Source organism: Phasianus colchicus, chromosome 16 (assembly GCF_987193195.1).
Source record: "Phasianus colchicus chromosome 16, bPhaCol1.hap1.1, whole genome shotgun sequence".
In the NCBI taxonomy this organism is placed as follows: Eukaryota; Metazoa; Chordata; class Aves; order Galliformes; family Phasianidae; genus Phasianus; species Phasianus colchicus.
Window position 1 is genome coordinate 2,743,773 of NC_143451.1, and position 24,615 is coordinate 2,768,387.

General features: G+C 56.6%; 1 protein-coding gene across 8 annotated transcripts in view; it reads right to left on the minus strand.

The window, feature by feature from the left end:
- Positions 1 to 24,615, minus strand: part of LOC116230309 (ankyrin repeat and fibronectin type-III domain-containing protein 1-like) — a 134,454-nt gene that overhangs the window by 74,761 nt on the left and 35,078 nt on the right. For 3 of the 8 annotated variants that reach the window (XM_090151674.1, XM_090151677.1, XM_090151676.1), the window contains 2 exons: positions 14,865 to 15,058; positions 12,267 to 12,496 (listed from right to left, as the gene is read on the minus strand). In XM_090151674.1, coding sequence (XP_090007800.1) covers positions 12,267 to 12,496; positions 14,865 to 14,937 — 303 coding nt within the window. In that variant the 5' untranslated portion in view covers positions 14,938 to 15,058. Of the gene's footprint in view, positions 1 to 12,266; positions 12,497 to 14,864; positions 15,059 to 22,937; positions 24,318 to 24,615 lie in introns of those variants that run through there. The other 5 variants (XM_090151672.1, XM_090151673.1, XM_090151675.1 and 2 more) reach the window with 3 other exon arrangements.

Genomic DNA, 24,615 nt, shown 5'->3' on the forward strand with positions numbered 1-24,615 from the left:
GCAGGGCTGTACGGCACAACAGTGGGCACCGGTGTGTGCAGGTGGGGGTGGCACAGAACCAGGAAGTTTGGGGGTGGAGGTACAGGCATACACTGAGATATATACATCTATATGTAATGAATCTTATGGTAATCCACTTGGAATAAAACTGCTAAGGAGTGCAGATCGCCATCTTATCACTTTCTGCAGGCGAGCACTGAGCAGTGCTTTGTCAGTTCTGTACCCTGCTTGTCAAATGTGCAGTGTGACAACTGCTGGGTTTGGGTCCGCTCGCTGCCTGCCACCGAGCAACGGGGTTTGTGCTGATGCACAGGATTTGCAAATCGGTTTATATGTGTCCACAAGTGACCCCGTTCTCAGTGACTTCAGCTAAAAGCCACCTGCAGCAGGTAACCAGCTCAGAGAAGCCATGGGCCCATTGCAGGGTTGAGCAAATGAAGCACGTCCCACTCGTTGTCTGACAACACAAAGGTGTGCCCCACGCGTGGCTGCTGGTGCACAGTGTGCAGCACCTGTGGGACCTCAGCTTCAGCACAGCCCAATGCATTCCTACCCCACAGCCCCAGGACGGTGGGTCCACACAGAAGATGGGGCAGATGCCAAGGTGATGCTGTGCCCTGCCCTGAGGGAAACACCTCCTGGGAAGACAGGGAAGGAGCACCACGTCCCCCACCGCCCTTCAGCATGGGGACATCAGTGCAGAGAGAGGAGCACATGCAGATGCAGGCTGGTGCTGCCATCAGCAGTGGGGCTTCAGTGCAGTGACATGGGAAGGGACTGAGACACAACATCATGTGCAGGCACCTGCACTGGGGCTTTCCTTTACCTCTGCCTTCCCAGCAGCACAGCAAGGCGCTGCTTCCCTGCCTGCTGCCTGTTTTTGTTTTTCCCTATGATCAAACCCAACCACTGACCCGGCGTCCAGCGCCAAAGCCTTTCTCTTAAAAGAAAAAAAAAGAAATAACAACACAACTCTTCACACACCTCTTTGCTGCGCAGCTCTTTGAAGCCCACAGAGATCAGCTCTGCACATCAAAGGCCAGCACAGGGCTTGGACTCGGCCGGCAAAATGCTGCCAGGCACCAGGAGATAGCATCAACACTGGCGGACGCCTCTGAAATCCCACTGGGAAAGGCGAGCGGTGCCGGTGCCAAGCCCACCAGGAAGGGATGGGGAGGGAGCCCTGCTGCGTGTAACTCAGCCCCAGCAGTGTGTGAACGGAGCGCTGGCTGCCCTCAGTCGTCCTCTGAGACATGGCCATGTAGATGGGCTGACCCAGGAGCTGTGCCCATTGGGGTACTTACTGCCACTGGGGACCACAGAGGGTCACCTCCGGCACAGCCCCACCACCGCTGCCCCTCTGCACCACTGAGTTCTGCCTCCTTCCAGGAGCACTGTGCTGTGAGCCTCCTTCTTCCTTCTCTTCCTCTCCACTGGATCCAAGGGAGGAATGCTGTGTCTCCATTGTGCTGGGACCTTGGCTGGATTCGGACCACACAGTGTGGCCACGCACAGCACCCACTCGCATCCGAGTAGAGAGGAGCAGCATGCCAACCGACCCTACCCTGGCGCCTGGGCTTCCCTCAGCTATGCAACATCCTTACCCAGGAATCTGAGGCAGGAGGAATCCAGAGAGCAAGAGGAGGGCTGGCAAAAAACACTTTTCCCATTTTATCATGTACCAGAGCTTCGCTCAGGTCCGCTTCCCCTTGGCTCGCACGCTCCGCTGGGTCTACCAGCATACTTTGGGTAATGAAATGCACATTTGCTGGTCAGCTCTAATATATCCAGAGGGACCATTTTCCGCCTGTGTTTGTTTTAAACTTGAGGGTGTTGTGCAGTTGTTCCAATGGCGCAGAGACAGGAGATAAGACATGGCAGGCAGCGCCTGGCTGCGGGGTGCCTGCGGGATTAGCATTTATCCTCTAACTGAAGGGAGACGTGACAACATGAGAAAAGCAAACCACCGCAATGTTTCCTTACAAGGCACGCGCCGAACCCTCGGCACAGCACACCAGGCACTCAGCATCTCATACGCTCGCTGCTTATTGCAAAGAGAAACATCCTCTTGTAGGCCACGTTCCCCCTCTGCTCTGCCCTCGGAGCCCCCAGCTGCAGTGCTGCATCCAGGCAGGGGCCCAGGAAGGGTGGGAGCTGTTGGAGAGAGGCAGGGAAGGCAGTGAAGATGCTCGGAGGTTGGAGCACCTCTGCTATGGAGATGGGCTGAGGAGCCAGGGCTGTGCAGCATGGACAGGAGGAGGCTGCAGGGAGACCTCATTGCTGCCTTCCAGAGCTGATGAATGGGAGGGGGACCAACTCTTTCTGCAGTCTGATAGTGACAGGATGAGGGAGAACGGCTTTAAACCACAAGAGGGGAAATTTAGGTTGGATGCACAGCTGGCAAACGAAAGGATCAAACTGAAATACCCCGAACCAGCAGCGGAATGAATGCAACTGCTCCACCACCACATGGGACTCGTCCGTGGCAGGCAATATCCGTGTCCAATAAACCTTTTAAAGGTTCGCTGATCACAGCTAGATGTGTCATAAATCTCCCTGAACAGTTTATTATGCCCATAAATCTCTGTAAAAACGACTTTATCTCATCTGGATCGGCAATTAAGCCAACTTTGCTCTGCCTGCAGCTCCTGTGCAGATGAGGTGCGCAATCCTCACCAAGCAAAGCGGGCGCAGAGCCCCCCAACCCCACAGCACTGCCATCACTGCGCTGTGGGGGATGCTGTGATCCCACACAGAGATGCACTGCATCCCACAGCTCTTCCCTCCGGAAGCAGACCTGTTAGCAACATTGCCTCTTCCACTTTATCTTCTAAACGTTCTACTTAAGGAGGGGGAGAAAAAAAATGAGCTTAGAGGATTACTCGGCGTGCCTTTGCCAAAATGCATGCCCTGCTTCTAATTCAAGGGATGTTTTTGCTGCTGAGGGCTTAGAGGACGCTTTGTCAACAGTCCTTATTGTGAAATGTTGACGTTTTATGGTTTCGTGTAAATCAGGTGGATGAATGCACAGCCATCATCTGCTTGGCTTTCAACTACAAGACCCAGTTCTGGGTTGCCCTGCCTCCCCTGTGACTTGTGTTCCCATCCAGTCGTTTGCTTTGTCATCAGGCAAACAGATCGTTTCCCCCATGGGAACTGACACACAGCATCTTTAGAATCACAGCATCCTGAGTGGGAAGGGACCCATGAGGACCATGGAGCCCAGCCCATGGCTCCACACAGCACCAGCCAAAACTCAAAGCTGCGCTGCCATCCCCATCACCACCTCAGAGAGGGACCAGGAGCCAGCAAAGCGCCCAGAGGAGAGGGCCTGAGCATCCCTGGGGCTCTGCAGGGCACCTCTGTCTGGAACTCATGCACAGCTGGAGTCACTTTGGGGGTTTCATGATGAGCTGTGGGATCATTTGCCAAAAGAAGCCTACCACAGGGACACAGAGCCCAGCCTGGGGAACACAGGCTGCACCGAGCCAGGCCGGGCTCCCAGCATGGCAGTGTGGATGCACACAGCACCCAGGCGGGGATGTGGTTTCCATGGCAACTCCCGGATGCCATTGCAGAGGATTAGATGCTGGCAGGACGAGAAGCAGGGCTGGGGAAGGAGGTGAAGCTCTGACAGGGACGCCATGGATGGACAGAGGCCCTCAGCACCGATTTTCACGCCCATCTTCCCTTTTTCAATTCTTTTCCAGCATGAAAGTCCCAATTTAAATGGCAGGCTTTGACACCATCAGAAACTTTCAGAGCGTTTCACACACTGCCCCTTCCTCCCACGTCATCACAGCCATGTCTGCCATGGAAATAAAGGGATCTGCATGACCCAGCCCAAATCTGCCTCACATTGAGACCCTTTGAAAGGGGATGAATGCGAAGTGCGGGCAAAATGATTTCTTTATTTATAAAGACCACATCTCTTGTCATTCTAATCCACTCCAAATCCTCCTGGCACTGCACAGCTGCAGGTTCAGCCATGAATACACAAATGGGTGACAAACAAACAAACAACAGCAAGTCCTCATATGCAAGGTGGGCAGAGGGAGCATTCTGTTGGGCTGGCTGCTGCTGGGGTCTGGGCAGTACTTTCGTGCACAAACCCCATCCCTGCAGGGCCGTGCTGGCTGCTGCCAAGCGCCCCTTTGCACACACCAGCTCTGCTCTCTGCTGCAGTGCTGAATGGCACGTTGAGGAGCAGGCATGCAGCAGGAATTGAGGCAGAGCAGTGCAGAGCACCACCAGGACCTAGCAGAGCTTCCTAAGGGCTGCTTTGCAGAAGGGATGATTTCACTCGTGCAATGAAAAGAGCTGAGCACAGGGCAGGGTTGGGCATGGGGCTGGTCATAACGCAGCTCCTCATCTCCCAGCCTCACATGATGAGACACGACAGGTTTGCCCACTGAGGGTGTGGGGCCCTGCACCAGCAGCAGGGCACCGTGGGGCCACAACAGCGCCTGGAGAGTGTATGACAAATTCAGTGTCAAAATAAACAGCTCCAAAGAGGCTCGGCCAGCTGATCCCCTCGTCGTGCTCACGCTCACGGCATCCAACCCAAACACAGCACTCACGCTGCCGGTGGTCCGACACGGAGACGGGCAGGAGGGACACAGAGGGTGTGCCAAGAGGAGGGGGACAGCAGGACGGCTGTGGGGCAGAGCAGGGCTCACCGTGATGGGGAACCACATGGAACGCAGGGGCAGAAAAACAGTCATCCTGGTGTCTGTGTGGGTCAGCGCAGTGCGATGCCCGCATCACCGCAGCACTGACAGCCCTGCTGCCTGCCCACCCCCACACTGCACAGCCCACAGTATGAGAAAGGGTCCCATTCCCCCCCCCCAGCCCCTGAAATCGCCTTTCTTAAAAAAAGGGTCCCTGAAACAAATGGCAGCAAATCCCGGTGTGGAGCGCACAATGGGCGCTTCAGTCTTGCCCAGGGGGAGGGGGCGAGGGGCTGTCAGTGCCCAAATAAATTCAATTTGCTCGTTAAGAGGCAAAGGGGACCGCGGGTATTCAGGGCCCCAATTAACATTCCAGTGGCACTGCTCTGCTTTCGAGGAACAATCACTTTTTTGGGGAGGGAAGGGGGGAGTGATGAGCGTTGGATGCCCCCAGAGAAAGGAGCCACATCCCCACCCCAACAGAGCCCAAGCTCATGTGTGTGATGGGAACCATCAAACAAAACCAAGAATACACAAAGATGGAGCCTGCGCCAACAGAATCTGCAGATAAAGCCTCTCATGTCCACAGTCCAGCATCACTTGCCTTCGCTGCTGATCTAAACGCTTTCTGCACAGACTGTGGCAACAGAAAGAGGCAGCCTGCTGCTGGGCTGCTGACAGTGGTGTCCCATTGGGGTGATGAAAAACATTGCCATAAGCCACAGCACAACACCACGCAGGGCTGGGTGCTTGGCAGCAGTGGGTTCTGCTTCCAGCAGGGCTGGCAGTACAGACAGAGCCCTCAGGGTAATATTTAAGGGTATCCAACAGCTCTCTGTGCTGGAGGAAAAGTGCCAGGGTGGCTCCCAGGGAGGTGGGAGGGCAGCAGAAAGGGCTGTGTCTATCTGAGCATCCCGAGGCTCCATCCCAGGGCCAAGGAGCTGAGCCTTCTTACCCCACACAAATTGTGCATGCAGAAGGAGCTCCCTCTCTGGTCAGCACTGAGCACCAGCGCTCTATTTTTCCCACTTTTTGGCAGCCATGCTCCATGTCCAACCACCTGAGCAGCCTGCACGACCTACCACCCTGCAGCTGATGCCACAGATGCTCACTGGAAGTACCTTCAGTGGCCATGAGGAACAGTAAATGACACCGGGAACAAAAACCTGAATGAAAGAGCTGAGCCGTGGGCTGGAGTCTGAAAGAAGAATCCAACCCTGAAACAGAGAGCCCAGTTCTCAAGTGGGAGAGATTGCTGCCAGAGGGGATGCAGCATGAACCAACGTCAGGATCAGCTGTGCTCTGCCCACTCCCACCCCACAGACCACACGTGTGCCTCCTCTCCTGATGATGCCATCACTGCTGCAGTCAAACGAGGGATGAGCTGAACAGGGTCCCATCTCCAGCACAGCCCTACAGTGCCCTGTGCATATCTCCACACTGTGGCCCCTTCGGAACATTCCTCCCTCTCTCAGGAGCTCCAGTAGAAGCACCAGCACACAGTGGAATGGAGCACATTCAGAGTTGCTCCGGGACAGCAGCTTTCATCTTGCCATCTCTAAGTGCCCAGAAGAGCTTGGAAAACCCTCACCATGTAGGATACACCCAGTGCCGGGAAGCATGAAGATCTACAAGCTGAACACTGTCACCATCTGCAGAAGCCAGAGCTATTCCTGCCTCTGCAAACATTCCCTTGTAGAAACTGGCTCTTCTTTCCAAAGCCTCCAAACTGGTCATTAAAAAAATAAAACGTGAGAGCGGAGAAGTGAGATGACCGAAATGCTAATGGGAGCCCCGGGTCAAACCGCCTCCCCTGTCACCAAGCCCTCCTCGCCAGCACATTCCTGCCACTAATGAGGCCCCGCCGCTTCCTCCTTCCTCCTCAAGTTGCTCCTGGTGATGCAAATCCACCGTCTTTGTTTCTATTCTTGGAGGAAAAACAGAACCAAAGTAAATAGCAAAACAGCTCTTAGGTTTCAGGATCCTTTCTTTTTCCACCCTTCCCGACAGTGCAGGGCTGCCGTTGCCGTCAGAGCGAGGTGACACCCGACCCCAGGCATCGCCCTGCGCCCACCGGAAACGCTCCGCTAATCTCCAGTCTCCGATGTCCCCATGGAGAAACCTGCAGGACTCAGTGACCATTACGTGTCCCTTCCTCCTTGGGATGCTCTATGACTCTCAGAACTCTGCTTCCCTGTGCTCCCAGGGAGCTCAGGACGGCACCAGCAGCCTCCCAGCAAGAGCAGGGTCTGCAGGGAGCACAACGTGCACCCCAGCACAGGCACAGCTGTCCCCTCCAGCAGGCTGGGGAGGTGTCCCCAACAGAACACCTCTGCCTGAGGAGCTGACCCCCCCCAGGCTGCGCCCAGAGAGACCCTGCATTGCCCAGTGTGTGCCCACCACCAGGGTACAGGTGCACGGTGCTGCGCAGCAATGCAAATAAGAGCTGCCATCACCCTGCAGGTGCCAGCAGAACAAGCAGCCGGTGCAGCAAGGTGCTGGCTGTGCTGCCAACATGCTGCAGGGCAGCCAGAAGCTGGGGCTGAAATCAGCTCTGATGCTGCTCAACTCCCGCAGAGGCTGCAAACAGAGATGGCACAGACAGGTAAGTTGGTGATTTTGCAATGAAACCCTCTCTTCAGCTAGAGATTCTGTCTACAACATCCCCAAAATCACTTGCTGGGGTTCAGTGAAGCCCAGCATGCAGACAGCTCCAGCTCAGGTCATCAGAGCTGGCCAAGGGCAGCAGCAGATGGATGCTCCTGGAGGCACTGGGGCCATTCTGCTGCTGTCCCACCTCCATGGCTCTGCTGGAAGGCAGCAGTGGAGGGCACAGCTCTGCTCTGGGCACAGCTGCGGGGAAGAGCAGACAAAGCCCCACAGAGCCCAACAGCTCTCATCAGTGCTGTTCAGACATGAGCGCTGCCCTCCTACCCTCCCTCACTGTATTCAGACACGAGAACATGAGGGTGTGAAGGTGGGGAGAACTCAGATCTCTTCAACAAGGGAAGGGATAGGGCAGACAAACCCTCTCCCTTCCTCCAGAGCTGGGGAAAGAAGGGTGCGAGCAGCGCGAGAGCCGCCGATAGGCGTGCAGCAGCACCCTGAAGTGCAGTGCTGCAGAGACCTCTTGCAGCACAGCGCTGCTACTGCACGCCTGCCTGCAGCCCAGCATGGCAGAGCAGCACTCTGCACACTGCTGCACGCCCAGCTCACCCAGTGCAAAGTGTCTCCTGTGGACGGACACTGCCCTGAGAGGCTGCTAGTTCTGCTGCCCGTCCACCTGGCACATCCTTGAGGCTTGATCCTTGAAACCACCACGATGTGCAAAAGGGTCGCAAGCTTCTCACCGCAGGGAGCTGCTCGCAGGCAAGGTGCTTTGCAGAGAGCTGCCCCATTTCATCAGGGATGTGGGGCACTGCTCAGAGCCCCACATCTGCAGACTGTGAGCTCTGAGCTGCGTGAAGACAGTCCAGCAGCCAGGTGTGCTGCCTGGTGTCTGGGGGAGAAACTGCAAGAGTTTTTAACGGAGACAGCACGTCTACCAAGGTAAACATAAGGAAGTGCCACAGGAGGAACAGCAGCAAATGTGACCTACTACACCCGGCCTGAGCAGTGAGCGGGCTGGGATGCAAGGATGTGGAATCACGGAGCCATTCCTGATGTCAAAACAAGAAATGAGAAGAAATCAGGATGGCAAAAGATACCCGGCTGTGCCCTTTGGGACCACCAGGAGCAGCCCTGGCTGTCAGGATGTGGACACCAGAGGGACCCAGGTGGAAGATGCACGGCCACTGCCACCATCACACAGTCACTAGGAGGGGACAGGCAGTGGTAGCACACCAGGACCTCCTCACCATGACCAGATCCTGCCCCCGCTCCAGCCCTGCCAGTACAGGGCCAGATGTCCTTGCTGCACCCCAGCACCCCGCAGCCCCACTGCTCCTGCACAGCACCAAGCCAGAAGAGGGAGCAAATAGTGTGGATTCATGGAAGATGGAATGCTTTGTTCTTGGGGCTGGGACATGTGGGATCTAGAGGCCATTTCCCAGCATTTCACAAGTTAAGAGCAAATCCAACCTGCACTTGCCCTTGAGCATTGATACAACTCCCACCAACGCCCCACCTGCAGAATGGCAGCCCTCAAACCAAAGTCTGTCTCAGCAATAAAGCCCTTCCCATTTCAAGCCCAGGAACCCACAGCTCTCCTGTTTATCCCACTTATTTCAGGCCCCACCATAGACTGTATGGCCATACGCTGCTCATCCAGGGCTCTCACATCCCCCAGAACAGAACAGCACAGGCAATGTGCAAACACCCTATGTTCTTTTCCTGTACCAAGCACTGTGTGAATATCAGTGAGTGGGTCCCAGAGGCACTTTCCCTCCGGAATCCTGGGACATTTCCAACCCCCAAACCCAGCCCTTCTTTCTGGAGCAGGAACACACTCAGGCGGTGACCAAAGGTCCCCAAGGCCAGAACACTGTGCTGCAAGTGGCGTAGAAAGCAAAAGAAAACTACAACTCCATAGATGTTACTGAAACCAAGTCCAACCTTGATGGAAGCAGTTGATGAGCACAGTGTGCTGGCTGGGGAGCAGAACTCCTCTTGCAAAGCTCTGAGCCACGTTTGCACACTCAGACCAAAGCACCTGCAGCACGGCCTGCCTGTGCCACTGCTTAGTGCCCAGGAGGGGATGCGTGCTTGGTGCTGCTCTGCTTCAGAGGTGAGTGTTCAGCACACAGTGAGGCACCCCAGTGCACCCAGACCCATCCTTCCATGCAGAGAGTAATGCAAAGGAAGGAGGTGTGGTTGCATGCTGAGTTAGGCTGCATCTGCTCCACATCTGCAATGCCATCCTCCCGGAGCACCACGTGAGCCTTGCTTGGATCTGAGAAACACCTCCCTCTGACTGGGATGAGAGAGCAGCCCAGCAGGTTGCATGCCCCTTCCCAGGACCTCCCCGCAGCTCCTGCAGCACTGGGGCACCACAAGATGCTGCTGCAGTTCAGCCCACGTCAGTCTGAGCAGGAAGCAGCTGTGACTGGCCGGCCCCGCTCCTGTTTGCTGGCTGTGACGCGTCGCTCCCCACTGATCTGCAGCACCGAGTGATTCACGCCCGGTTTCTCCCCCTCAGTGCCCACTCCCCGGGATTGTTCTCAGCAGGATGTGCTCTGAATGTGAGCAGCTGCCCGGCGCAAGCGTTACATCATCATTGATTATGCCTGTAATTTTTATTGGAATACTCATCGATGAACAACAGTCAGCAAGCGAGCGGTGTGCCGAGGGCAGATCTGCACAATGGGATGATGCAGCGCAGCTCTCATCCACCTCCTTGAGACACACACTGCCACTGAGCCCTGCAGTGCCTTTGCTGCCTTCTTTAGCCCTTTTGTGATTGGTGACCCGCCTGCTAAACGGCTCCAAACCTTCTTTTTCCTTCTGTTCTTGAAGCGCATGTTGTAAACAAGAATCACAGAATGGTCGGGTTGGAAAGGACACTAAAGATCTCCCTGCCCCAGCACTGCCAAGGGCTGCGCCTCCCCAGCTCAGGCTGCCCAGAGCCCATCCACAACCACAGACACCTTCAGGGATGGAGCACCCACAGCTCTGGGCTGCAGATGGAATCAGGGCAGGGCTGACCGTGGGATGCCCACGGTCCCAGCAGGTCCTTGCATGCTTCAGAACAAGATCCAGAGGTGGGAATAACACGGGGATGGGGAAGGGATGGCTCTCACCATGCAGAAACCACAACTCCATATCGTGTCCCACGCAGTGTGGGTCCCTGCACAGCCCCAGCCTGACACGTGCCCTGTGCCAAGGGACGCGTGCAGCTGTGACAGCAGCACAGCAGTGACCGAACGCTCCCAGCTCTCAAAGATGGGGACTGTGCCAACGTCAGCAGCCTGAGAGCAGTGCAAGGGGAAGGCTCGTCAGAAAGAAAATTCATTCTGACAATCACAGAAATCGGAATTCATTTAAAATTCAAATTATGCAAATTCCAGTAATCCCTACATGCAGATCCATCACATGCCAGCAGTGGGACGGCAGACACGCCACTGGCTGCAGCTCGCAGAGATCCATCCATCACCAGCTCTGCAGACAGTGCAGGGCTGCAGGCAGCACACATGAGGTCCCCCAGCATTGGCACCAAAGGGAAAAGCTCCCATACCCCCATGGGCACAGGGTGCAGGCCCCAGGTGCTCCCATGCCAGCTGCAGGAAGTCCTCTCACGGAGAAGCATGGATGCATTCTGCAAACATGAAGCCTCCATTGGGCAGAGCCCCAAAAATGGGGGCCCTGCTCCACCTGCACCCGGCCATAGCATCAACACCTTTCAACCACAAGGACACAGCAAGGAAATAAAAGTCATACACAAACCCTGCTGCGCTCCTATCAGCCCTGTGGGTGTACCATGGAGAGCTGAAGGTCCCCAAAACCCACGAGCAAAAGCCCTCATGGAGTCAGAGGCCAAAAAGAACCACACACAGAGCATGGAGAGCTGGGAGAGAGCACAGTGCCCACTACTTACCCCGCAGCAGGACCGCCCCAGCTGTACCCTGCAGTCCCTCAGACCCCACATCCTGCTGCTGCTGCTGTTCGTTGCCATTCCCGACACTGCCACTGCCTTCCCCAGCATAGAGCAGCAGCTCCGGGTCCCTTCCTGCTGGATCCAAAGTGCTGGATCCCAACCAGCTCCTGCAAAGTCCTTGCCACAGGCAGGATCAGCACCAGGGAGCACACGAGCCACTACCTTCAGTGGTGTGGTCCACAGAGCACAAGGGGCAGGAATGAGCCCTGTGCAGCACCCCACACATTGCAGGGAGCAGCCTCCAGACCCAGCCTGTGCCAACAGGTGGATCAGCCCTTCCTCGGGGCAGGGGGGAAGCAAACAGACCCAGGAGCAGCGGGTTTATGGAGATGCATTGCACCTGCCCATGCCTCACAGCAGGTGAGCCCTGCCGGCCTGGGCTGATCGCCTGACAGCACAGCACTTCAGGTTACACGGGCGCACAGCGCCTGCTCTGCTCCCATTGTAGCAAAGCCCTCATCTGTTTCCAACCAACGCCGGGTGCCTTTCAGTGTGAGGACACCCAAGCCCTCATTACAACCCCAAGCCAGTAACGAGGCGGGAGGGAGGCCACACAAAGCCCTGTATCAGGTGTCTGTGGGAAAGGGAAGACGCAGAGCCCATTAAACATTGAGTGGGGAGCGCACAGCACCCAAAGAGCAGTGGGAGGACGGCTGCCCCAGGGGCTGGGGGCTGCTCCCTGCAACCCTGCAGCCCTGACCCCTTGGAAAGGCCCAAGTGCCGCGTGTTGAGGCAGAGCAGTGCCCACCCCTTTTTGCCTTGAGCCCCTTTTTGTTCCGACCAGAGGTGCACTGCCTGGTGAGCAGCAGCCACCCAACCCAATGGCAATGCTGTGACTGGGAGCCACAGAACCTGCCCAGCATAGCAGGTGTGGGCAAACTGAGCAGCATCAGAATGGAGAGAGACGTGTCTTTTGTTTTGTCGTACACGCATACAGCCAACCCTCTGCCATGCCAGTGTTTTGCAAAGCCACGTGAGTGGGTTGCATCACCCCAAGTACTCACAAACTGCCGCCGCAGCCGGGTCCGGACACGCTCAGCCTTGGTCTCAGCGGGATGCACGGCGTAGCCCAGCGAGCCCAAGTGGTTGTCAACAGAGAGGCTCTTCCGCATGTAGAAGGAGCGCATCCGAAAGTGGCTGAACGGGGCGTCCTCCACCGCCGTGCGGAGCTGCGGCTGCAGCGGGGCGTCGCCGGGGGGGTCCATGCCATCGTCCTCCAGCCGCCAGGCGTCCCCTGAGGACAGAGGGACAGAGGGACAGCCGCCCCGTCAGAGCTGTGCTCACCCCCTGGTTCTGTGCCCAGGATGCGGGTGGAGATGCCCACCCAGATCACCTCCGTTGATCCATTGACAAGGGATGGGTGCCGCCCCATAGGAGTTCATGTCCGTGCCACAAATCCCAGGTGTTCCCACCTCATTCAGCAGCTCCCAGCCCATTAGGGCCCAATGAGGCAAACTCCTCTCAACTGTTTCCACCCATTCATTGCTCTTCGGGGGCTGGGGCCACCGTCCCTAAAGCATAAAACACTGCAGCATGCAGGGCTGGGATAGCGCTGAGCACCCCTCACTGCACCAAAAGGGAAAAGGTGCAAAGCACACAGGTGACATCTCCATAGCATCACTACTTCCCAAGCAGCCCAGGTATGGACATTGCGTGCTGCTTCTTGCCTGACAGACAGAGCTTTCCTCTCCCACCCCCCCGCAGCCCAAAATGCTTCTCAAAAGCGAGAACAAACGAACAAAGCAACCCCGTGCTCAACCCTGCAAAACCCAGGCCAGCTGCTGGTCCTGCAGCACAAAGGCAGTGGTGAGGGCTGGTGCTGCTGCCTGCTCCTGCTGCTGCACCGCTTTGTTGGCTTTCTGAGCAGCCTGGCACTGGGGGGCACAATACCACAACCAGGGCTGGGGAGCAAAGTCCTTCAGAGTTGAAAGCAGATAAAGGCCTTAAGGAGAAAAACAGCCAGAGTGAAGGTGAGTGAAGAAGAAAAAAGAAGAGGCTACAGCTGCCAACAAAGGCGACCCGGAGCAGTGCAATACCTAGCAGCTATTTTTATTATTTTTTTTAGCCCTGCTCTGAATTTAATCAGCTGCGCCGCTCCTCTCCAAATGTCAGCTCGTACAACACAGGAGCGGCTGTTTGAAAGCTGTGATTACTCCAGGCACAAACACGTCAATCGGGACCAGCCCTGGCTGCCACCACACAGCACAGCAGCCCCATGTAGAACAGGCTGCAGGGCCGGGGCAGCTCCCAGTGTAAGGTCACCGTGCATCCCACAGCCCCATTCACCCCCCAGCCCATGACATCCCGCAGTGGGACGGCTGGGAGCACACTGAGCTGCCCTGGAATTGTCCCTTGCTCGGGTACAGTGAGTATAGGGAAGCAACACAGAGGAGGTCAGGTCATCTCACCTCCTCCAAAACAAGGACAAGAGGGAATAACCTGAAGTTGCAACAGGGTTGGATATTAGGAAACATTTCTTCTCTGCAAGAACGTTGATGCACTGGTATGGGGAATGCCAGGGGCTTTGCTCTGTGCCAGGATTCAGACACAGACCAGTGCATCCAGGTCTGTCCTTGCCCACTGTGCCTTGGTGGCCCTGAAGCTCCTGAGGGAGCAGCCCTGACACACAGCTACTGCCATCCCATCCCTCGTGTCCCCACGGGCACAGCAACCATCCACAGCCCTCCATCCCACGCCCAGACCTGCTGTGTCAGAATTAGGAGCACCGGGAAACGAAGCACAGTCTGCAGAGCATCAGAATTAATCCAGGGCTCAGCCAGCTGCTGGGTAGCTTGCAGCAATCTGACAGTGAGGGCGTTAGATTAAAAAAATAATAATAATAAAAATCTTAAAAAAGTCAAAGGGTGTTGGGTAGAGGCAGCTGCTTTGTAGGGGTTTTATTTTGCACTGGATTGCCAGCCCTGGCTCACAAGCTTTATCCCTGTTTCAGTGCTAATCACCTTCCCCATCACTCCTATGGCCCCAGCGTGACTCTGCTGGCACCAGAAGCGTGAAACACTTTGCCCACCAGTGCTTTTGCCAATAAACTTGCTCAGAGCAGCTGGGCCAGCCGTATTAGTATTTCATCAGGATCAGCGCAAGAGCAGAACACGATAAAAGCCTCAGTTGCCAAGAAGGCCAACCCCCAGCCCCCGGGTGGGGAGCATCCATCACAGTCATCCCCAGGGCAGGAGCACGGGAAGAGGAACAGTGCCACTGAGCCCCTGCTCCCCGAGGAGGAGGGCAGCCAACTGTGCCCTGAAACGTCTGCATGCCAGAGCACAGAGGCACCTCAGCCCACTGCAGAGGTCAAAGGACTGTGGGGCAGCAGCTTGCCGGGCTGGAGCTGAGCACCATCTCCAAGTGGGGCTGCCCCTCCTGAGCCCCCCTCAGCTTTGTCACCAATGTAATGAAAGACAGAAAAGTTTAAATGAAGGCCTCAAGGAAAGGCTCAGAGATGGGCAGGCAAAAAAATCATCGAGAATGGCAGATCTGGGAGCAGGACAACCCCACAGGGACCGGTGCTGGATTTGCCTGGTCAGCGGTGCCCCTGGAGAACCAGGCTGCATTCGACAAAGGTTTGCAGACCCCCGTGCACTCACCAGCAGATGGGACCGTGCAGCCCTTCTGGCCATCAGGGGCTGAGTGCTTCTGGTAGGGCTTCTGCTCCGGCATCGCCTCCCGGAACGCTACAGAGTCGAGGAGGGGAATCCTGCTCAGCACTGGGGACTGCGGGATGCTGGGCAGCGTCCGGGACTTCCCCAGGAGTGGCCTCTGCAACTTTCTGTCCAGGGACCTGCAGGGAGAGAACACAGGGCTCACTGCAGGCCCAGGGGTGGCTGCTTTGAGTCTCTGCTGGAGGCATAAGGACTGAAATGATACAAATTGTGAACAAGAGAATGAAAGCTCTGCCCGCCCCCCACTGCAGCTCTGTGCCTTATCCCACTGCCACCATGCCATTCTGTCAGACCTCAAATATTTCCTTCTTTCTTGCATGTAAATCTCAGTGCTCCTCCAGATGCGCCTGCACACAGCTCTGTTTGCTGCAGAGCACCATCAGCATGTGGGACATTAACGTTGCTTTGTACCTACTGTGCTGTTCACATGGACTACACGAGGGTCAAAGGGGCGAACTCGTGCTCTTGGAGTAGACCTTTGGAGCTGCAGACAATGATTTCTATTTCAACCCCAAACCTGTTTCCATCTGGAATCTGACTTGAATCCCCACGCAAAGCCAGTGCTGGAGATGCACCGTGCAGTGTGCCACGGCCAGCAGCCAGTGCTGCTGCTGGGACATCGTGCAGCACTTCGTGAGCCAGCCCCAGCGCCGTGCGTTACCAAGGATGCCACATGCCATTAGTAAAGAGCCTTGATGGGAGTGTACAGCTCAATTAGAAAAGCCATCATCAACACAGCTACAGCCCATCAACAGCAGCTGTTCAGTGCTTGGTGGAAAGGAGAGCACATACGCAACCAAATCTTGCCGGCCCCATTGCTGCCAGGTCTCTGCCTCCAGCTCTGGGAATGCCACAAGGTGAGGGTGGGTGGCACCAAGCTGCTGGCACAGCACAGACCGCTCCAGCATCACCCATTCTGTAGCACGCAGGGCACAGGTGCTGCTTCCTCAGGCATTTATTGAAAGCATACCACCCAGCCAAAGCAGCCAGTGTGGCAAGGAAAAGCTGGTGCCTGCCCTACAGCCACGTCCTGGCTGGAGAGGTCCGTGCCGCACAGCTTCATTGCTGCAGGAAAGGAGGGGAAGGGCTGAGCAGAGAGAAAAGGGAGGGAGGCAGAGAGAAGGCCAATGCAAGTCAGCCAGGGAAAGCCAGCACTCAAGCCACTGCCTCCAGAAACCTCTCCTCCCCCTTTATTTCAATGTGGGAGAGTCAAAAGGCCCTTCTCAGCACGGCCCAGGCTGGCTTGTCCTTGTTCTGAGAGGAAACACAGAGCCTCTGCCTCCCCCACAGCACGGATGGAAGGGCCCCAGGCTAACTAACCCTCCTATGGGACAGCCCAGGGCTCACAGCTGCACTTCCTCCTCTGTCCATCAGCCCTCAATCCATCCATTCGCCCCCTAAATCTGCCATGAACCAGGAGCTCATGAATCTGGGTGACCCACACAGCACCCAGGTGGTCCCCCAATGAAGCAGGGATAGCTCAGCCCCTGTGGGGTGTGGGGATGCTCTGAAATCACTGCAGCTCACTCCGAGCCCCACAGCGCTGCCAGCAGAGCCTCCACCAAACTGCCTTTGTGCTGCTAGGTGCTACCAGGGGCTGAGGAGCGGAGGGTGAGAGCTGAAAACACAACAGCAGCCTTGAGCTGGCTGCGAAACAGATTCAAAGCAAAACAAAACACACACACACACACACACAAAAATCCCACAACAAAACAGCATTCAGCTCACAAGTTCAGGGAGAAACAAAACAAAACAAAACAGCCAACAAATAAAACCACAACCAACATGTGAAGCTATAAAAATACCTCCCCCCCCCAAAGCTCAGCTGTGTGCTGGTAAATATCATGATTTCCACCAGCTGGTTTGCAGAGCTCCTCTCCTGCCATCGCTCCGGGCTGATGAGCTTTGCACAGCAGGGGCCATCGCCCGGGCAATGACAGGAGGCAGCCGGGGCCATCCGCAGCAAACCACGATGGCACACGGAGCTGCTGCTCCCCCCGGTGCCCATGCAGCAGTGAGGATATTGAAGGCAGCTGGGATGCTCGGCAGGGGAACGGGAAAGCTTCAAGGGGGGAGCAAACCGGAAAATGGCACACAGCTCTTTGTTTTAAGACACGAAGCTCTCAGTCAGACACATAACAGCTTATGCTGAGAGGCAGGGAGAGCTGAGATGAGAACCAGTGAGCATCCAAACCCTGCGGCGGGGCAGCTTGGCCCCTGCCTACACGCACAGGGCCTGGCACTGGGTGGCCTCACCCCCAGTCGTAGCCATGAAGCTATGGGGCAGGGCCAGAGCAGGGCTGTGCTTTGTCCTGGGCAAAGGAGGAGAATGGAGCTGAGCTCACCTCACACAGGACATTGCAGGCACGGGTGAGATGCGCCAGGCACAAACTCTGAACGCTTCGATGCAGAAAGCCTGGTTTGCTTTAAATCCCATCATTTCTGCAGCATGAGCAAGCGTTCCACCCCTTGAGGTCAGCATTGGCAAGTCTGCTAAGCCCCAGCAAAAAGTCATCATTTCATATTTCGGCCAAAAAAATATCCCTAAGCACAGTTTTGGACACTGTGTTGTTGTTTCAAACCCTCCTCCCCTCCTGAGCTGGGCTGGGTTTTGATCTGAAGCACCAGAACCTCAGAGCACCAATAGCACCCGTGGGGTTCCCACTGCGGCCAGGTGGACACAAGCCTGGCCAATGGGATGGATTCATGCTCCCAAAATGCTGCAGTAACATCCCTGAGAAGTGCTCTGTAATGAAGGGGGGTGGATGCAGGGTGAGGGGGGATGGCACTGCCCCCATCCCATGGGGCCGGCAGCACTGGGTTGTGAGGTTCCCACCGAACGGATGCAAAGAAAGCATGAGGAGCATGCGGAACAACATGAAAGGAAACCCACTGAGGCTGTCCTGCCTTTTCTCCCCTGTGTAAACATTCGTACACGATCACAGAGCACTTCTCTGGGTCAGCAGCACCCTGAGCAAAACAGCACCTCAGGTTCTGTCCCTGCTCCTTCCCGTTGGAAAGAGAGATACAAATATCTGTGCCATCACCAGCAGCTCCCCATGGGCAGCCTGACCCCACCACAGAGCTCCCACTGCCCCTCCTCGAAGGAAAAGAGGGAGGAAATAGAATGGAAAAGGCTCCAGGGTTAAGGTAAGGACATGGAGATCGCTCGCCAATTACCGACCCAGGCGGAGCAGACTCAGCAGAGGGAGATTAATGCAATTTATCACCTATTGCCGACGGATCGGAGCAGTGAGAACTAAAACACCAAACAAACTCCGAGCCTCACAGCCCCCTGCCATGTGAGCACAGCCGGGGGGTGAGCCGGGGACACAGCCCAGCACCCTGCTCCATTCACAAACCTCCCCCTCGCCGACCGCCGCTTTAATTAGAAGCTGTTGGCATTCACAGCCGCCTCACTGAGCCGCTTCCCCCGGTGTGTGCGGCCGGGGCCTCTGTTTCCTACCTGCCCACCCACCCAGCTGTGACTCAGTGCCAACACAGTGGGTGAATGAGGCACCAAGCAGTCTTTCTAGCAAGCGTGACTCACAGGCCAGGGCTCGCTGCCGGAGAAGTTTGCTGCAGTCATGCTACATATGTAATTCTCCTTAATGCCAGCGTAACTTCCCCTTCCTGCTAGCCCATCCAGCTGTCACACCAAACGAAAGGATGACTATTGGGTTTTTGCCTAATCCGAGTAAAGATGAGCTTCAGCTTGTGCAGAACGCAGCCAGCTCCCAACCCCGTCCCCACCCTAACAATTAGCTCCAAAAGGAGCTCAGGAGCTGGGCAGAGGAGAAAAAAGCCAGTGCACGCCCCATCATCACTTGGGTTTAGATGTAACACTCCCCCAGACCCTAAAGGATGATGCTAAGAGCACCTGGGCTCTTTTCCAGCCCTTCTGAAGCAGCAAGTGCCCTGGGGGGACACACAGTGCCCGGGGACAGCAGGGGGCAGAGAAGCACCCCCACAGCCACGCAGCACAGCGATGGAGGCAGGAAGGCTCTGCTCACCCACTGCAGGTGGGAAAGGCACAGGACGGCCACAGAGTGCAGCCCCACAGCACCCTGCGAGCTGCCACCACAGCCAGCACCCACGCCATGCACAGGCATGAGGGAGAGGGGCTGAGGCCAGAAGACATCGATGTCTGCTGCAGGGAACTTCAGCAGGATTAACTTCTGCCCAGCAGGCTGTGGCTGAGTCACCGACACGGGATTTAGGGCTATTTCCAGCTTGGCTTGGTTCAGCATCAGCACAGAGCGCTTCCACGCATCAGCAGTGGACACGTCCATCGCTTTTTGTATTACTATTTATTTCTTACCATAGGTGCCACTGATTCGTTGTGGCAGCAATGCAGATGCACACACCCACACGCTGTCCTGCTGGCTGCTCGGCGAGGTGGGTGTCGGAGCTGGGGAGCAACCACATCTCACATACAGCTGCCACAAACACTTCCGAGCAGTGCGAGGTGGAAACTTCTCACTCAGATTCAAGCACTTCCCGGTGCCTCACTTACATTCTCTTTTAAAATCCAGCTCCACCAGCCAGCACTGACCGAAGGGCACAGGACTGGAACTTGGCAGGACTCAGTTGTGATGTCCCTGGGCAGCCATGGGGACTCTCAGGGCTGTAAACCAGAGGTGGGAGACCCGCTTCCATTTTTACCCAGCTGCTTCACATTGCCTGCTGTTCACACAGGGTTTGTGCCTTCAGTGCAGTTTTCCAGCCCCAAAACGTGCCAGATCTTCCTCTTCCCCATCACGACTGCGTGCCTGAGCACAGACCTGCTGCCAGAGCTGGAGAGATATTTTTACATACCCCAAAGCAACCAAGCACAATCCTGCCAGCAGAACACTGCCTACTGCCCTCCCTGCCTGGCAGCACTGCTCTCAGGTCAGACCAACCTCAGCAGTTGCTGAGAAACCCTCCAAAACCCATTATCTCCATGAAATGCTGCTGGATGCACTCCCTCCCAGAAGAGCCAGAAGCACCCAGGATTTCCAGCCAGGACAAAGGAGGTACCTCATAGAATCATGGAACGGCCCAGGTTGGAAGGGACCTCAAGGATCATGAATCTCCAACCCCCCCCTGCCAGAGGCAGGGCCACCAACCTCCCCATTTAATACCAGAATAGGTTGCCCAGGGTCCCATCCAATCTGGCCCCCACCACACACACACAGGGAGTCCCAGTTGTAGTTGTGCCTTCCTCCTTCCTGATCCACTTTTGGAGCAGCACGAACATGGCAGAGGCTGTCCAGTCCTTTCAGTTTAAAAATAACAAAATGAAAGTTAGCTATTCTGTTCTGCACGTGTCTTTTCCTTTCCTTGTTCCCCCACGCCAGGCATGCAGAACACCAGGTGTGAGCACACCGATGCTGGCACCAGGAAACAAAGCAGAGGATGTAGCCCTACATGGCTGCACGCAGACCCTGCTGCATTCCTGCCCAGGCTCGTGGCCCCTTTGCCCAGCACTGCAGCCTCCAGAAATGCACCTCAGACTCTCGCACTGCAGAAACCAGCACAGCTCCACAGCCACTCAGCTCAGGCATTCAGCTTTGCCATAAAACTCCTACAAGGCTGCAAAAAGTTACTGAGAAAAATTGCTTGTTTAAGAGGCTCTGGTTGACTTTTCCAGTCCATCACGAGCACTGGGAGGTGCTGCCTGCTATGTGCACCAGCCCAGAGACCTGCCAGCCCATTCAGCTTTGTGAAGTGTGCACCTATGCCACAGCAGAGCATCTCTCAAGGTGGAGGAGCACCTGCTGACATAACACAGGAGATGTGAACCACGGCACGGTTCTGCATTGCAGCTCACAGCAAAGAAATAGGGCATGTCCTGGCTGGAGATCCTGGGTGCTTCTGGCTCTTCTGGGAGGGAGTGCATCCAGCAGCACTTCATGGAGATAATGGGTTTTTGAGGGTTTCTCAGCGACTACCGAGGTTGGTCTGACCTGAGAGCAGTGCTGCCAGGCAGGGAGGGCAGTAGGCAGTGTTCTGCTGGCAGGATTGTGCTTGGTTGCTTTGGGGTATGTAAAAATAGGAGGCTGAGCAATACCTGTGAGCACTGGGTTTGGCCAACAGCATGGAGCAAGAAGGTGCTATTGCTATGTTAGCCGTCTGTGCGCAAGTTGGAGCCCTGCTGGCTCATGGCACAAATTCCCAGACCCAGCAGACTTACTCAACCCTGCTTTTTCTGTGGGTGTCATTTAAAAATGCAGGCATATTACTTAATACCACAACTACACGCTGCTAATATCTTTTAGGTCCTCTGAGAATGAGTGGGATCACTATATTTAGAATTTAATAACACCAAGCAGCACACCCTGTGTGCCAGTGCTGCTTGCTGAGTTCCAGCAGCACCTGGAGCCGATCGCCCTGAGCCACACCAACCCTGGGCAGAGCTGGGGGGTCCAGTCACCCTGGCGTGGCACTGGCCAGGATGCAGGAGCACCACGTTTCATTCATCCACACTGACTTGTAGAAGTGAAGAAGGAGCTTCGATGAACAGAGACACTGATTTCAAGAGCATCCCACGGTCCGATCAACGCTTATTTTGACTCCCATCAGCAGATGTATGTCATCAGGGCACAGACGCAGCAACAGCAGGAGTAGCCCTTGCTTGGAGCCAGCCCTGGGGCTGCTGGGCTGCGTGGGGAAACTTCTGCTCCCAGGAACCGCGGGGCAGAGCTCCGCCAGGAAGCCCCACATCATGTGCTGGAGAAGTGTCAGCGCATCTGTGCCCAGCAACACCCCAGGAAGTTTGGTACATGAGTCATGCACCAGCAATGCTGCTTTATGGTTAGTGCTCCAGAGAGAGCAATGCACCACAGCATCTCCCTTCACACGGGTAACCAGGTCTGGGAACACAGCACCCTGTGCATGGGTGGTGGCATGGTGCAGGGACCCAGGAGCATCACCTTGCTGCCCTCTTGCTGGCACAAGCAGATATATGGCACATGCTTGCTGTCTACAAAGTGCTCAGAGCAAACCCCAGGGATGCGTGTGCTCAGCAGTGCCAGCACCATCCCCACATACAGTCTGTACAGACAGCCAAACCCAGGGTTCATGGCTTCCATGTCTGTCACTGTCTGGTGCTCTCAGCTCAGCCATGAGCACCTCCAGGCTTCTGGAGAGAACATGCTATGCTCTGAGTGAGCAGGGAAGAGGCGATGTCCCTGGAATTACGGAGTGAAGAAGGGAGCAGCACTAGCACTGTGTGTCTCACCAGCTTGGTGTAATGCGGAGAGCAGCAGGAGGGCCCCAAACAACAGATCACCAACTCCTTAATACCATTAGCAGAGCCCGAGATGCTCAGACAGCAGGGAAGAAGGTGAGTGGATATCTCAGTGCTGTTTTTCCATGTCAGCCCCACCTGGCACAGGCTCAGCTCTGCCTGGGCTGGCACACAGGGACAGCAGGGACAGCAGCTGACTGTCAGCCCAGGCAATAGCCCTTCTCCACAAACAACCACAACAACATTGAGATGTTCCCATGCACCATGGGGTGTGAGCCCCCAGCATCACACCCCTCCCTGCACAAGGCAGAGGCTTAGGCAGGGCACCCAGCACACAGGCTTCCATCTCCACCCATGGAGCAACCTGTTGCTGGCTCCATAGCTGTGGGTTTTGTATGCAACAGGGCGAGAGGAGGACAGAGAGAAGGACAATCGTGGTGCACAGCCCTGCCACTGTAATAAGGGGCTGGGTGAGGAGGCACAGCACAAAGCAGGAGACAGCAGCAGGCAGGTATACGTGCAGGCAGTCACATGGCAGACACCGGAGATGCACCGCCGACACCTCAGACGTGCCCTGGGCAGAGACACAGGACACCAGACATCCCGAGGCTCCGGCATTCCAGGCAGCAACGAGATGCTGCCTGCAAGGCTCCTGGCTCATCCCCAGCCCACGGTGATAGGAGAGGGCACGGGGAAGCAGCGCACCAAGGACCACGAGTCCCACCCTGCAGCCACACCAGGACGGAGGGGCTGCCACCCCATACCTGCACTCGGTGACACTACAGCAGCAGCTCCCGCTGCGCCGGCCCCGTCGCTCGGTGCGCAGCTCCGTCCTCGACTTCCTCAGGCTGAAGTACTCCGTCAGTTTCCCAAATGAAGCCATGGCCCCCGCCAGCTCCCAGCACACGCCCACCTGCAGCCGTAGGCACCGCCACGCTCCTGCATGCTATGTCCCAACTCGCGGCCCCGCACGCTCCATCAGGTGTGGGACCGGGAAAGGAGCGCTGCAGGTCCAAAGGTGAGCTCAAGGCAGGAGTCACGGTGAGCCCTGGAGATGGGAGGCTCTGCCCGCCTGAGCCGTCCGCGGGCACCGGGCTGCACGGCGGGAGCTCGAGGCTGTGTGCTTCTCTACTGTAACGTGGCAGCTGCTGCAGAGTTAAGAAGGAGGGAAAAAAATAATAATGCCCTCTGGAAAGGATCCCTCGGTAGAGGTGGCACAAGCTTGCATGCCCCCGTGGCAAGCGGATGTTCAGCACGTGCCCAAAATGAGGGAGCCGGTACTCAGCCAGGTGGGGGGATGGATGCTGGCCAGGTCAGCAGCAGTGTGAATGCCTGGGACATCAGCTGGTCAGATGGATTTCCAGAGGGTCTGTTCTTACGGCACAGAGATCAGCACAGGAGGTGGAGAACATCCTCGCTTGCTCTTCTTGTGGCTGTTTGGAGTTTTCCAGTTCTCCTCCTTCCCTGTTTTCCAATGCAGAAGCCAATCCTTTGCTTCCAGCAGCACCTACCCAACACGATTTTCCAGCTCGTCACCAAACACCTGAGCACGAGGAGAGGCACAGACATTTAAAACGAGCAGCTTTGATCCAACTAGAGGTCACCTCTGGGCTCTGCTTCCCGAGCTCCAGCACAAAGCATCTCTCCCGCTGGCAGCAGGCAGAGGGATGCCGCAGACTTGGAGGGAAATCCTGCTCCCAAAGCTCCCCTGTTGGGAGCTCTGCATCCTCAGTGCCGGGCGCCGCCTGGGCAGAGGAAAAGGAAAAAAGGCTTCAAAACGCCACTCCAGCCCTACAGAGCAAAACCAGGTCGAGCCAGCGAGGTGCATCCAGGGGTGGCTGACGGAAACCCCCAGCCGTGCCAGCGCAGACCCTCGGGGAAGCGGCCAAGAGCGGCACTAACCGAGGCGGCAGATCCGCGAGCTGCCTTCGCATCCTCTCGATCCCCGCGTTGTGGATGCCATGTTAAAACAGATAAATAAATAAACAACGCAAATCATTCGTTGCTTCCTCCCCGCTCAGAGCCATCCGCTGCCGGCAGTCCGCTTCCCCGCCCCGCCGCCTTCCTCCCTGTTTCTCCTCCTCTCCGTCGGCTCCCCGCTCCGAGTCCGACGCCTTCCAGCAGCAGCGGGGTACGCCCCGCCGGGGTGGGGGGAGAATCTCCTGCCCGCCCCCCCCCCCCCCCCGCGCCGCCCACCTGCCCGCCCCGAGGGGCTCCAGCGCTGCGGGGGGCTCCCCAAAATCAGCGCGCCGGCGAAGAGAGGGGCGAAGGCACAGCACGGGCTGGCCGTGCCGCCGTGCACCTCCCGGCCCCTATCGGCTCCCCGTTACTATTCGAGGCGAAAGGCGAGACGCCGAAGCCGGGCAGCGGGGGGGGGGAGGGGGGGGGGGGGCAGCGGGGAGCGGTGTGGGACGGAGCGGGCAGAGCGCGCTGCAAGCGAAC